The following is a 15,598-nucleotide window of genomic DNA, read 5'->3' as shown; positions in this document are numbered from 1 at the left end:
TTGTGATATGGATCGTAATTGGTTGGGAAACAAAGTAGAGATAAAGGGAACATTCCCTGATAGGATGTAGTACGTGTTGTTTTCCTGGGAAACTTTATTGGGGCACCAGCTGTTCATTGTATATAGCAATGACTTTGATAAAGAATAGAGAATTGTACATTCAAGTTTGCAGCTAACATTAAGTTGGGAGGCACAATAAGCTATACAGATAGGACCTGGAATGAATCTGGAATTAAAAAGCTAGTCTCAGTTATAGTGACCATGAAACCACTATCGATTGTCGTAAAAACCCATCTGGCTCACTAATGCCCTTTAAGGAAGGAAATCTGCCATTATTACCTGGTCTGGCCTACATGTAACTGCAGACTCTCAGCAATGTGGTTGGCTCTTAAATACCCTCTGAAATGGTCTAGGAAGCCACTCAGTTGTATCCAACCAGTAGAGTCTGTAAAAAGGAATGAAACTAGACGGATCACTTGGCATCAACCTAGATGCCAGAAATGACAACGGCAAACCAAGCCCTGTCAACTCTGCAAAGTCCCCCTTAAGAACATCTGGGGGCCTGTGCCAAAATTGAGAGGTCTGTCCCACAGACTAGTCAAGCAGCAGTCTGACATAGTTATACTCACGGAATCATACATTATAGACAATGTCCCAGACAACACCATCACCATCTCTGGGTATGTCCAGACAAGACAGACCCAACAGAGGTGGCAGCAGAGTGGTATACTCTCGGGAAAGAGTTGCCCTGGGAGTTCTTAGCATTGACTCTGGACCCCATGAAGTCTTACGGCATCAGGTCAAACATGGGCAAGGAAATCTCCTGATTGCCACCTACCACCTCCCCCCTCCCCCCAAGCTGATGAATCAGTATTCCTCCATGTTGAGCACCACTTGGAGGAAACACTGAGATTGGCAAGGGCACAGAAGGTACTCTGGGTGGGGAAATTCAATGCCCATCACCAAGAGTGATTCGGTAGCACCACTACTGACTGAGCTGACAGAGTTCTAAGGGACATAACTGCAAGACTGGGTGCGCAGCAGGTGATGAAGGAACCAACGAGGGAAAAACTTGCTTGACCTTATCCTCGCCGACCTACTTGTCACTGATGCACCTATCCACAATAGTGTTGGTAGGAGTGACCACAGCACAGTCCTTGTGGAGACAAAGCCCCATCTTCACATTGAGGATATCCTCCATCACGTTGTGTGGCGTGACCACAATGCTAAATGAGAGAGATTTTAAACAGATCTAGCAACTCAAAATTGGACATCCATGAGATACTGTTGACCATCACCGGCAAAAGAATTGTTTGCAACCATAATCTGTAACTTCATGGCCTGGCATATCCCGCACTCTACCATTACCATCAAGTTGGGGGATCCAATGGAGAGTGCTGGAGGGCATGCCAGGAGCAGCACCAAGCATAGCTAAAAATGAAGTGTCAACCTGGTGAAGATGCAGCACAGGACTACTTGCATGCCAAAGATTGGAAGCAGCATGTGATCGACAGAGCTAAGTGACCCCAAAACCAACAGATCAGATCTAAGCCCTGCAACATCCAGTCATGAATGATGGTGGACAATTAAACAGCTAACTGAAGGAGGAGGCTCCACAAATATCCCCATGCTCAATGTCGGGGGCGCCCAGCACATCAGTGCAAAAGACAAGGCTGAAACATTTACAACCATCTTCAGCCAGAAGTGCCAAGTGGATGATCTATCTCAGCCTCCTTCTGAGGTCCCCAGCATCACATTTACCAGTCTTCAGCCAATTCGATTCACTCCACGTGATATCTAGAAATGGCTGAAGGCACTGGCTGCTGCAAAAGCTGTGGGCCCTGACAACATTCCAGCAATTTTACTGATGATTTGTGCTCCAGAACTACCTGCACTCCTAGTCAAGCTGTTCCAGTACAGCTGCAACACTAGCATCTACCCAGCAATGTGGAAAACTGTCCAGGTATGTCCTACCTACAAAATCCAATCAGTCCAGCTACTGCCCCATCAGTCTACTCTCGATCATCAGCAAAGTGATGGAAGGTGTCATCGACAGTGCCATCAAGCGGCACTTACACAACAATAACTTGCTCACTGACACTGAGTTTGGATTCCGCCAGGGCCACTCAGCTCCTGACCTCATTACAGCCTTGATCCAAACATGAGCAAAGAGTTGAACTCAAGTTGTGAGGTGACAGTGATTGCCCTTGACATCAAGGCAGCATTTGACCAAGGGTAACATCAGGAAGCTCAAGCAAAACTGGAATCAATGGGAATCAGGGGAAACTCTCCACTGGTTGGAGTCATACCTAGCACAAACGAAGATGGTTGTGGTTGTTGGAGGTCAATCATCTCAGCCCCAACACATCACTGCAGGAGTCCCTCAGGATAGTGCCCCGGGCCCAACCATCATCAGCTGCTTCGTCAATGACCTTCCCTCCATCATAAGATCAGAAGTGGGGGTCTTTACTGATTACACAATGTTCAGCACCATTCACAACTCTTCAGATACTGAAGCACTCAGTGTCCATATGCAGCAAGACCTGGACAACATTCGGGCTTGGGCTGATAATTGAAAAGTAACACTTGAGCCACACAAGTGCCAGACAGTGACCATCTCCAACAAGAGAGAATCTAACCACCTTCCCTTGACATTCAATGGCATTACCATTGCTGAAATCGATACCATCAACGTCCTGGGGGGTTACTATTGACCAGAAACTGAACTGGAACAGCCATATAAATACTGTGGCTACAAGAACAGGTCAGAGGCTGGGAATTCTGCAGAGAGTAACTCACCACCTGACTTCCCAAAGCCTGTCCACCTTGCTGTCCCTGTTTCATGTACTAAAATTTTAGTAATGGAGCTGATTGTACATATTGTAATTATAAATCTGTTGGACAGAAACATCTACAAGGCACAAATCAGGAGTGTGATTGAATACTGTCCACTTGCCTGGATGAGTGCAGCTCCAACAACACTCAAGAAGCTCAACACCTTCCAGGACAAGCCCGGTTGATTGGCACCCCATCCACCGCTTTCAACATCCACTCCCTCCACCACCGACGCACAGTGACAGCAGTGTATACCATCTACAAGATGCACTGCAGCAACTCACCAAGGCTCCTTCAGTAGCACCTTCCAAACCCACGCCCTCTACCGCCTAGAAGGACAAGGGCTGCAGATGCATGGAAACAGCTACCTGCAAGTTCTCTTCCAAGCTCCACACCATCCTGACTTGGAACTATATCGTTGTACCTACACCACATGGACTGCAGTGGTTCAAGAAGGCCATCTTCTCAAGCGCAAAGAGGGGGACAACAAAATGCTAGCCTAGACAGCATTGGCCATGTTCTGTGAAAAGAATAAAAATGAAGTTTTAAAGGAGCATAGACAGATTAAGTGAGTGGACAAAACTGTGGCAGGAGGAATTCAGTGTGAAGAGATACAAGTTCATGCACTTTGAATCCAAGCAAGGTGCATCCTATTGTTTTCTCAATGGATTAGGGGAGACTAGGAATTTTGGAGAAGCTAAGGGATTTTGGTGCCCTTATACACATCACTAAAAGCTGGTGTACAGGAATACAAAGTAAAATGTAATCACGTGTCATTTTAGTTATCTGCTCCAGCAGTGTAGCTTGAGGCACTGCACCTTGCCTTTCAATTAGGCATTTTACAGTCTTTTGTGACATTGCATTGAGTAATCCATTGACACAACCACACCATTACTATACCCATAAGTATATGTTGATAGGATGAAATTAAGTAAATAGAATGGCAGAGGCTTGTGTGTGGCAGGAACACTGGCATTTGGGCTACGTTGTCTGCTTCTATGCTGTAAATTTTATGAAATTGTTGGACAATTGAAGGAAATGACATGGTGAACTGTTTTGTGCAACTGTCAGGGAGTGAGATCTGAATCTAGTAGCACACTTCGGTCTTAGTCAAATGTGAAGTTGAGTATTTTTTTAAAAGCAGTGTCCTGGCCCGTTGTTGAGCTGTGCTGGAAGAAAAGCATTGGATTCCTTAGTAATTATTTTGGACATAACAGCTCTCCTGAACCTTTCAGAATCTCTCCAAAGCATTAGAATTAACAGATGTCGAGTTTGTCGCCTAATACCTTCAGCTGCCTAATGTTTTCTCTTGAGCGAGTGTGTCAAATACAGGAGACTATATTGGAATGCTTAGTGTGATAAAGTTCATAAATAACTTTTCCTAATTATTTATTTTTAACCCATGGAGGAGGAGCAATGAGGACCAACTCCTAAAAGGTTGGACTTCTGAGCACTAAGACTTCATCCTTTAGTCGCATGGTAGTTCAGAACTTGAGTATTGCTGAAAAACGAGACATGTCTAAGCTTTTCATCTTGCACTCATCAGGGTGCTTGCAAGAATACCAATATAAGGGGGAAAACAACAATTTATGCTGAAAAGATTGCTGACTCGTTGGCAAGTAGCATTGCCATGGAGAATGCACCGCTGATGGTGACTGACAGTTAACTACCAAGCATTGTTTGAAACTTAAACCAGGCAGCTTGACCTGATTGATCAAGGCATTGTCCTAAGGAATGAGTCACTGAATGGCTGTCACTTACTTTGTTTAGCTGAAACAGGCGCAATGTATGTACATGTTCTTTCTTTCTGCAAAGAACAGGGCCCTGTGTATTAATATATGTAGCTTCCTGTACACGCAAATGACTGTACACTGTGAGCCTGACTAATAATCTTAAATTGGTTGTCAGCGTAATTCTTAGCACATTGAGGATTATTTAGCAAATGTTGTCCAATCGCAGAATCACATTTAATGTTGGACATTGTGTTTTGAGTTTTGCAAGCCCGGACTGGTTGGGTACAGTCTGTACCCTGCCTGTTGTGAACAGCGGCTGGGACATGCTGTTTGATATGATCCGCCAGTTTTTGGGGCATACAACCTACATACCTAGCATCACCATTACTCGTTTGTGTGATAGACAGAGTGTCTTTATGGATTGACAGCAGCATCCTGTTGGTGGCTACTGCATAATAGCACTCGTGTTGCCACTGCATAGTAGTACTGCGAAACAGCTAGCTTCACCTGTTGCTCAAAGTTTTAAGATACCTTGCCCTTCCAGGTTAATCTGAGGTGGACTGGGCTCTTTTCAGGGCCAGAAGTGACAGCCTTAGGCCCGTTCATGATTTTGCATGATATACATCGCAAAATTATCTGATCAGGGTAGCCATTGTCCTGCAGGAGGATGCCTTTGATGCGCCCTATTTCAGCATCAAGCTTGCATGGTGAGCAAATGGCTCGGGCCCTATTTACAAAGTTGCTGATAAGACCAATCTTATAGCATGTGGAACTGTAAGAATCCCAATTCGTATATTGACCAGTGAAGGTAGGCTTGCGGTAGACCATGGTAGAGAATCCCCTGGCAGATTTCTCAACTAGTACGTCAAGGAAGGGGAGTTCATTTGACTGCTCCATTTCATAGGTGAATTTGAGCACAGGATGGAACCCGTTTAAGATATGTAAGGAAATTGTTACATGCAGCTGTAGATTTAAATAGAGCAAACATGCTATATTCGGGGGAGGCAATGGCGTAGTGGTATTGTTGCTGGATTAGTAATCCAGGGACCCAGGGTAATGCTCTGGTGACCCGGGTTTGAATCCCACCATGACAGATGGTGGAATTTGAATTCAATAAAAACCTGGAATTAAAAGTCTAATGATCATGAAGCCATTGTCAATTGTCGTAAAAAGCCATCTGGTTCACTGTTGTCCTTTAGGGAAGGAAATCTGCCGTCCTTACCTGGTCTGGCCTGCATGTGACTCCAGACTCTCAGCAACGTGGGTGACTCTTAAATGCCCTCTGAACAAGGGCAATTAGGGATGGGCAATAAATGCTGGCCTAGCCAGCGACGCCTGCATGAATGAATAGTAAAAAAAATATGTAAGCTGTGAGGTTAGGTGTCATTCCATCGAAGACATGTTTTTCATGGAACCCAACAAAGATGTTTGCGAGATCTGGGCCTAGACGGGATCCTATGACAACACCATCTATTTGGGCATACCTGGTGTCATTAAAACTGAACTCAACTGCGCGAGTTGCCAAGTTCATAAGTTCAGTGAACACTGATTCACACAATGGTGGCAGGTCTAGATCGCCATGATATTGTGCTGCATGACTGCAAGATGAAAAGCTTTCCTGCCTCTGTACTGCCTGAATTGTAGTGGTGCAGTTATCTAATCTATGCTGGAGCAAAATTAATTTCTGGCTAAGGCAGATATAGCAGAGCTTTCTAGTGTATAGCTGAAAGCTAGTAAGATACTCCTGAATCTTGAGTTAGTTACTCAGAATTGCAGAAGAGCATCTTGGGTTTTAATGACCTTTGATTTCCCTTCTGTGATTGAGGAAGTACTTAATTGCCATTTGGTACCCCATTTCTAGAACATAGGTAGTTTTAAAAGATGCAGAAATATACTTGCTGTTTCATCTTAATATGTTGCTACTTAATGCATATAATGTGCATTGTTTAGTTGCGTTATAGTTTCTGTGTTATTATGAACTTCCTTTTCTTCCAGGAAGAACCAGATAAACCAGAACTAAATACACCTTTGGGCACTAAGGCACCCATATGGATCCCTGATCCTCGTGCTACCATGTGTATGATCTGCACATGTGACTTTACACTTACCTGGAGGCGGCATCATTGTAGAGCATGTGGAAAGGTTAGTTTATGGGTGCAGATTTTGCATTAATTTATCATTGTTTACTATTTGTCAAAAAATTGTGACTTTTATTGGGCTGCAATTTTCCAAGTTCCAGCAGTACTTTAGAGGACACTCTAATAACCTTTCAATTCTTTCCTGATTGATAGGTTTGTAACCAGCATCTGGTTATAAATATGAGAAGCTTTCCCTCATTTATTTCCATTCAGCCTATGCAGTTACATCAGGTTTACTTACACTGTTTCATTAACTTTCAGAGTTAAGCTGGTGCTTTGCATGAAGCAAGACTGAACACAAAGGAATGTGATTATGTAAACACAGCTCAGAAATATTTATAAAAGTAAAATACTGTGGATGCTGAAAATCTGAAATGAAAACAGAAAATACTGGAAATACTCAGCAGATTTAGCAGTATTTGTGGAGTGAGAAAAGGTTAATGTTTCAGATCAGTGATCTTTCATCAGTTCTGGAAAAAGATCCAACCCACCAGCCTGCACCTTCAACAGATTGACATGTGTCATTTCAACCACCTCTAACAAGATGCCACCACCAAACATATCATCTCCTCTCCAACCTGTTGAGCATTCGGAAGGGACCATTCTCTGAAAAGCAAAATACTGCGGATGCTGGAAATTTGAAATATTAATGGAAAATGCTGGAAATACTCAGGTTAGACAGCACCTTTGGATAGAGAAACAAGATTAATGTTGACTTGTGATCTTAACTATATGTCTCCCCGCAGGTGCTGCCTAGCCTGAGTGTTTCCAGCATGGTTTTCTTTTTTATTTCAGATTTTCAGAAGCTACAGTATTTTGCTTATGGAATATAGTAGTTATTGGTTGACAGCTCATCTCCAGAAATGGTGATAGAAAAGTCTATCCACAGCAATTCAAGAAGGCAGCTGTCCACAAATTTCTCCAGGACATTTATTGATGGATCATAAATGCTGGTCTTGCCTGCAATACCCAAATCCCATGAGTGAATCAAAAAAAAAGTTGAGGAAGGGAATAGAAAAGATGGATATGTGATGGTAAGGAAGAGATAGAAATTGGAAGCAAAGTTGAAGGAATTTTCCAGCTCAAAGCAAGAATAGGAGACAGCACTGCTACAGTCATGAATGTACTCAAAAAAAGAGGTGAGGGAGGTCAGCCTGTGTAGGATTGGCACTAAGAATGTTCAATGAATTCCACGGTAAGGTAGGCATAGCTAGGATCCATATAGGTTCCTATTGCAGCACCTTTTATTTGGAGGAAGTGAATGTCTTACAAAGTTTGCTGACAATACAAAGCTAGGTGGGAATGTAAGCTGTGAGGAGGACACAGAGGCTGCAAAGAGATATAGACAGGTTAAGTAAATGGGCAACAAGATGCAGATGGAGGATAGTGTGGGGAAGTGTGAGATTATTCAATTTGATCATCATAATGGAAAAGCAAAGTTTTTCTAAAAGGCATGAAATTCGTAAAAATTTCCTGTTCAGAGGGGCTTGGCTGTACTCAGACAAGGGGCACAATGTTGGCATTAGGTACAGCAAACAGTAAGGAAAGCAGATGGCATGTTGGCCTTTATTGCAAGGTTATTAGAGTACAATAATAAAGAAGTCTTACTAGAATTGTACAAGATTTTGGCGAGACCACACCTGGTGTACTGTGTGCAGCTTTGGTCTCCATATTTAAGGAAGGATATAGTTGCACTGGAGGCAGTACAGCGAAGGATCACTAAATTTGACCTTGGGATGAGAGACATGTCCTAGTATGAGGCACTGAGTAAATTGGGCCTATATTCTTTGAAAATTAGAAGACTGAGAGATGATTCATTGAAACATACAAGATTCTGAAGGGACTTGACAGGATAGACACCAAGAGATTCTTTCCCCTGGCTGGGGAATCTAAAACATGAGGGCTCAGCCTCGGGATAAGGGGCCAATCATTTAAGACTGAGATGAGGAGCAATTTCTTCACTCGGCGTTGTGAATCTTCAGAATTTTCTACCCAAGAGGGTTGTGGATGCTCCATCATTGAATATATTTAAGGCTGAAATAGGTTTTTATTCTCTCGGAATCAAGGGATTGAGGAGTGGGTGGGAGAATGAAGTTGAAACCAAAGATCAACCATGATCGCATTGAATGGCGGAGCAGGCTCAATGGTCTACGCTTCCTATTCCTTGCATTCTTAAAACTGGAAAAGTGGCAGAGGGCATCGGAATAGTCTCAGATGTAGGTTGGAAGAGACTGGACCAGAGGCGAAAAGATAGTTGTGATAGGAAGGAAATCCGTTCCTTCAGTGGGACAAGGACAGGCTGAAACAGTGGCTCTACCAGGGCAGTCCTATCTGTGGATCATGAGAAAGAGATAGGAGCAGGCTGTAAGAGATTGGACAACTTCCAAGATTTTGAGGCCACATGGCAAGAGGAAGATCTCCAGAGGAGGGAAAGCCTGGAAAACGATGGTTTGATGTTGGCTCATGGGTTCGTGAGGCACGGACAGGTACAAGGAGATGTTGAAGATTTGCTGATCAACCTCTGCGAGGTAGAGATCTGTTAACCAAACAACAGCACCGTTACCCTTGTCAGCAGGTCTAATGACAATGTCAGGGTTGGACTGACAAAAAAGGGCTTTATTTTGATTAATGGAAAACAGTTTAAGCGAACAATATTTTGTAACTTGCTGTTGATTTAATCTTGCTTCACTATATTTTTACACACATTTGGGTTTTTTAGTCTGAATTCTTTGGTGACATTTTCCACAAGGGGTGATGGTGGGGAGTGTTTTCCTCCGTTATCCTCCTAGAACTCAGTTGGGATTGTGCTACAGAATGTTAAAAAAAAAATTCAGATATTGAAGCCAACTGATAATTCACTGACTTCACCAGGATCCTGCTCCCTCTGCTCCGCCTGAATTGCCACTGGCCATTCCTTCCCTGGCCACTACATGATAATTGGGGGGTGGAGAGATTCTTCATAACCGAGTTATGTTGCTTCCTGGGCACCATGGGGAGGGTGACGCTAGGAAGTGACAGTGAAAACACTTGAGTTCCCTAAATGGAGGGAGAGGTCTTTGTGGGAGCCCTTTCTCCTTCCAGCCAGCCCCAAATACATGTGCTGAAGATCTTTATCGTGGCTGAGGCCTTAATTGGAAGCCTTCCTTCTGATCTTTGAGATGCTACTTCTTTAAGGTTCTCCTCCACATCTTCTTGCACTACAGTGGTGTCTCTGTTGTTGCAGGTCAGGTGTTTCCTCACTTGTACTGCCAGGGTCTTCTTGATAGCAGGAAAACCTACCAGGTACCCACCAAACAAATACAATAATTCCCAAACAGGAAAATGGATCAATGTTGTTGTGGGCGGAAGTCCCACTCCACTGTAACTCTGCCCCAAATAGCAGAATCACCACCATTACCCATGTTGGGTACACCTTGTTATTTCCAGTGTTGTTTCCAGCATTATTTGTTCATTATTTTCCCTTTTCCAGTTATGTTTCAAATATTTCATACTTAACGTTAAGTCTGAGTTCATAGGAAAAGAGCAAGCTTGACTACAGAAGCTAACCTTGTGAAAATTACAAATAATTTATTGAGAAGTAGCCTAAATTGTAACTTTACTTGGTTAAGAGTGAGAACAAGAAGTAATATCTGTTGTACACATGATTGTGTTTTTTCAAGTGATAAGATCAGATACTAATGACCTAAAACCTACTCGAAACAGAATTGCTCATTTAGCATTGCCAATTTGAGAGATGTTCATGGCTACTACTTTTGTAAATATAAGTTTCATCAGATTTTCCTGTGGCCCTGAGCCAAAAAGTTATTTTGTTATTCAGTTTAATATTGTACCCAGCTAGTTGAAATTCTTGTTGAGCACATGTATGACCTAGTTTTATCTTTCAGATTGTTTGTCAGGCCTGCTCATCAAACAAATTTAATCTGGACTACCTTAAAAACAGACCTGCTAGAGTTTGTGACTACTGCTTCTTAGAATTGCAAAAAAGAGGTAAGGAAAATACTCATGTCAGGAATGTTGATGCTCAGGGAATATATTAATTATCTTGCAGAAGATGGAATAGAAATAACTATTCCTTCAACCCATGTAGACTTGCCACAGAGACAGAACATTTTCTTTTAATAATGAGTTAACTAGGCCCTTTTTTGCACAGCAGAGAACGGGAAATATTTCCCTAGTCTCCTTTACCACCCTGCCACCCCTGCCCTGCTTCATGCATGCTATTAGGGAAATCGGGGGGGGGAACAATTATAAAGTTTTTGCATATGTGTATAAATAGACACATGATAGACATCCAACAGTTAATTCATCTCCTTTGATTATTTCTGATTTTTAAAAATTTGTTCATGGCATGTGGGTGTCGCTGGCTGGGCCAGCATTTATTGCCCCCTAATTGCCCTTGTTCAGAGGGCATTTGAGAGTAAACCACATTGCTGTGGGTCTGGAGTCACACGTGGGCCAGACTGGGTAAGGACGGCAGATTTCCTTCCCTAAAGGACATCAGACTTTTAATTCCAGACTTTTATTGAATTCAAATTTCACCATCTGCTGTGGTGAGATTCGAACCCAGGTCCTCAGAGCATTAACCTGGGTCTCTGGATTACCAGTCCAGTGACAATACCACTATGTTACCATCTCACCTTAAATTTATTTGAACAGTATTTATATTATGATCATTTAAGTAATTTATCATTGTTAGTGGAATTTAAAGATAAATCACTATACTCTGTTCAGTGTTAGATATTTGTTTTTCTTACAAACTAGTCCTCTCCTATCACCACCCTACCTTTAAATTTTCTTTCTCTTCCAAAATTCCAGCATGCATAGTTGCCACCTGATCACTTTAATCACAATTCCCTGTTCAAATCCCTTCAGTACTGCTTGCACCCTGGCCATAACACTGATGCTCCCCTGGCCAAAGTCCCCAACAACTTCTTTGGTAACTATAACCAATGCATTTTATCCTTCTTGACCTTCGCAGCATTCAACACTGTTGATGACCCTAGTGCCCCTCCCCCTCTAGGACCATTTTACTTGACTGTCCCCATGTAGCCAACATATTTCTAATGTTACTGCTCCTCAGAATCCTGCACCATCATCTCTGGAGTACTCTTAAAAAGGTAAAGGAAAAAAATGCCATCCATCAACAATATTATTCGTAAGCATGGGGTGAATTTCTATATCTATGTGATGATACTTGGCTGTACCCCTCCACCCACTATCCTTGACTTCATGGCCAGTTCTATGTTGTTGGATTGCTTGTCCAACATCATATTATGGCCAATCCATAATAATCATTGGCATGGTCAAAACCTTTATTGTCAAAAGCTCTAAGGCCCTTGACTCTATCCCCCTACCTGCTTTTCATTTGGACAGAATCAGATAACTTGGATGACTTGTTGATCTTGAGTCAAGCTTCAAACCCCATATCCTTATCCATTATCAAGGTTGCTTACTTGACCACTGCAGTATTGCTTGCCTCTGCCTTTACCTCAGCTCCATTGCAACGCAGACTCGTTCATGCCATCATTATCTCCAGACTTGATCTTTTGTCTTCCTTGCTGGTCTTATGTACTTCATTCTACACAAAATTCCTATTCATTCAAAGTTGAGATCTTCATTCATAAATTCCCCCATGGCCTCACCCAGCCTTGCCTCTGCAATCTCCTCCAGCCTTGCATGCCATTTCGTGCCCTTCAGTTGGTAGACTCTAGCCTTTTGTGTACCCCACACCCTCCACCCTCCATTAGTGACAGTGTCTTCAACTCTCATTGCCATTCTCTATAGGCTTTCTACCCGAAATCCATATTTGTTATTCATTCATGGGATGTGCGCTTTTCTGGCAGTGCCAGTATTTATCGTCCATCCCTAATTGCCCTTGAACCGCATAATTCCAGGTGATTAGCTACACCCACAGAACTGTTAGGGAGGGAGTTCCAGGATTTTGACCCAGGACAGTGAGAGAACAGTCATATATTTCCAAGTCAGTGAGATGTATGGCTTGGAGGGGAACTTTCAGTTGGTGGTGTTCCCCTGCATCTGCTCTTCTTGTTCTTCTAGGTGGTAGAGGTCGTGGTTTTGGAAGGTGATGTCGAATGAGCCTTGGCTAGTTGCAGCAGTACATCATGTAAATGATACACACTGCTGCTATTGCACTGGTGGTGGATGGAGTGAATATTTAAGGTGGTGGATGGAGTGCCAATCAAGCAGGCTGCCTTGCTCTGGATGGTGTTGAGATTCCTGAGTGTTGTTGGAGCTGCACTCATCCAGGCAAATGGGAATATTCCACCACACTCCTGACTTGTGCCTTTTAGATGGTGGACAGACTTTGGGGAGTCAGGAGGTGAGTTACATGTCACAGAATTCCAAACCTCTGACCTGCTCCTGTAACAACAGTATTAATATGGCTGGTTCAGTTGTTTCTGGTCAGTGATAGCCTGAAGATGTTGATGGTGGAGGAATAAGCGATGGTAATGCCATTAAATGTCAAGGGATGAAGTTAAGACTCTTGTTGGAGATGGCCATTGCCCGGCATTTGTGTGACACAAATGCTAGGTGCCACTTATCAGCCCAAGCCTGAATGTTGTCTAGGTTTGGCTGTATGAGAAAAGACTGCTTCTGCCTTGTTATTTCTCTTTATGCCTTTGACAGCCTCCTCAAAATCTTACTATTCAAGCTACCTTTTATCATTGCTGCTAAACTTCCTGCATAACCTAAGATCTTTGCATTAAAGACATTACATAAATGTAAATAGCTGTCATTTTTGTGGGGGGTGGCAATGTAAATGAACTATTATGTTGGAGCAGAAAGCATGTAATATAGCATTAAAGAACTGGTTCCATGTTATTCTACTCAATCTCCCTCCCTAAAATAACCTAGGAAAGCTTGGCACTATTATCCATATACCTGCTTGTAGATTTTGAAGTGGACTCAAGCTTGTATTTTTTTTTGTTTCAATGGAGACATTTTATATTCTTGAATTATGTAGCATTATATCAGATAGATTCTGTCATTGTCTTATATTTCCTTTTTTTGAGCTGCATGTTTGAGAAAATAGTGAAAGATTTCTGAAATTTTGTTATATATATTCTCTGTGCAGACAAGAAACAATGAAAATGGAGATCACCACCTCATACTAAATTCAGTGTTTTAAAGAGACTGACCTTGGGTTGTTCTTTGCTCTTTTTCTCATTTAAGAAATTAAGAAATATTCCTTTCGCGTGTTTTTAAGGAAGGTTTCTCATTCACAATTTGGAGGTACTTGTTATGTTTTCATAATGAAAACTTGTCTTCCTTTTTTGTGCTTTGAAAGATGTTGTTTTCATTGTTTAAAACCAGATCTTGAAATAAGCATACATTGCACCAACCAGGCTGCCAGTCTGTTCTGATTGAACATAAATAGAGTAAAATTATAGCAGAGAAATTCTGCAAATTATCGCAAAATAGTTTCAGGAAAAGAGAACGCTTTAAATTTTTATTATTTTATTCCTCCATCGCTCTTGAAGACAATGACTTTGTGATCCATTCAGTAGAACCTAGCAGTTTTTTTGTCAAACCATTAGCTCAAAAAACAGAAAAACACACCAACATTGGCACTCCTGGTACCTCGCCTAAATTGGTATTCTTGGTGTTTGAGCTGAGACAATGCTCTGGATGACTATTTGTTCATGGGAACATACCAACAGGGCTCAATCCTGTGTTCACCAAATGCTCACAATACATGCATTTTCCAGCAGAAGTAGCTGAAGTTTTGAGAAGCAGAGCCCTTGTTGATTTTTTCTCTCTGGCTTATGCTACAATGACCCACCCAACTGAGATAGCTAACTCAGCACAGACCAGGGATCTGTGACTTTCCTGGTCTATTTGGTTCAGTACAGTACCTAATCACATGCTGCATTCAACCACTGAATCATAAGGAGAGCACAAAACGCTTTTAAATGATGTTTCGAATCCAAAAAAGGACTGGGATCATGCTGTTTGCTGTTTCACCCATCCTTCTCCCCCACACCCTTTCCTTCAAACACAATTGCAGAAACCAATTTGGTACTGCAAGAGTTCAAATTAGCTGTTATTTTTAAATCTTATATTGGATTTCAGTACTCATTTTAAAATAAACCGATTTGCCTCTGTTAATTAGAAATGCAGTCATCTGATACGAAGATGCTGTCTCCGACTCACAAATCATCAAGTGCCCTCACCTCGGTTTTTCACAGCATTCAGCATTCTTCAGGACGGAAGCACAAGAAAATTCCAGCAGCACTGAAAGAGGTAAGTGGGGGCACTCAGTTTTAACTGATATTCAGCAGACTGTATTCTAAGTGCAACAAATACAAGGCACCAACTTAACTAACTCAATGCTCTTGTGCCCTTTGCTGGTACTGTCCTGCCAATAAAGAAAGTGGCTTCCCAGTCACACTACTGTGGAATAGGTAGTGGCAGGGCTCTCCACGTGCACATTTCAGTATAGGGAAGGGGTAGTAGTTATTGTCATGTACAGTTCTCAAATGTTTTGCTAATTAAGAAAAGCTGACAGACAGTTGGCTATTTTCACTTGGCAGAAAATAGAAAGAATGACTATACAAATGGCAGTTCAAGTGCTTGTGCTTTGCACCAATACCAGTTATATTGATTCAAAACTTTCTTGTAGATAATTTTGCTTACATGAATATGGGCTACAGTGCTGTACCATGTTTCTGCTGTTAATACCAAAAATGCATTATAATGGGAACATTATATTATTGCTTTTAAGTACTCTGCCCTCCAAAGATTTCTTGATCTTTTAAAGTAAATTATAAATTATTCAGGTATTGTGATCAAAGTTGGAATCTACTTTTCCAGAATAGTGTGAACCCATGTACAGTTTGTACTAGGTTTCTATTGCAATTCTTAATGCTG

The 15,598-nt window shown here is 42.1% G+C and overlaps 1 protein-coding gene across 2 annotated transcripts in view; it reads left to right on the top strand.

The window, feature by feature from the left end:
* fgd6 (FYVE, RhoGEF and PH domain containing 6) overlaps positions 1–15,598 on the top strand; it is a 148,471-nt gene that overhangs the window by 116,673 nt on the left and 16,200 nt on the right. The window contains exons 16-19 of one of the 2 annotated variants that reach the window (XR_013578160.1): positions 6,564–6,710; positions 10,591–10,693; positions 12,764–13,046; positions 14,841–14,970. Coding sequence is in view for 1 of the 2 variants with exons in the window: in XM_078553694.1 (XP_078409820.1) it covers positions 6,564–6,710; positions 10,591–10,693; positions 14,841–14,971 (381 nt within the window). In the remaining variant the exon portion in view is untranslated. Of the gene's footprint in view, positions 1–6,563; positions 6,711–10,590; positions 10,694–12,763; positions 13,047–14,840; positions 14,972–15,598 lie in introns of those variants that run through there. The other variant, XM_078553694.1, reaches the window with a different exon arrangement.

This window comes from Cetorhinus maximus, chromosome 12, assembly GCF_964194155.1.
Source record: "Cetorhinus maximus chromosome 12, sCetMax3.hap1.1, whole genome shotgun sequence".
NCBI lineage: Eukaryota > Metazoa > Chordata > Chondrichthyes > Lamniformes > Cetorhinidae > Cetorhinus > Cetorhinus maximus.
The sequence above is the reverse complement of the archived record's forward strand: the minus strand, read 5'-3'. Positions and strand labels throughout refer to the sequence as shown.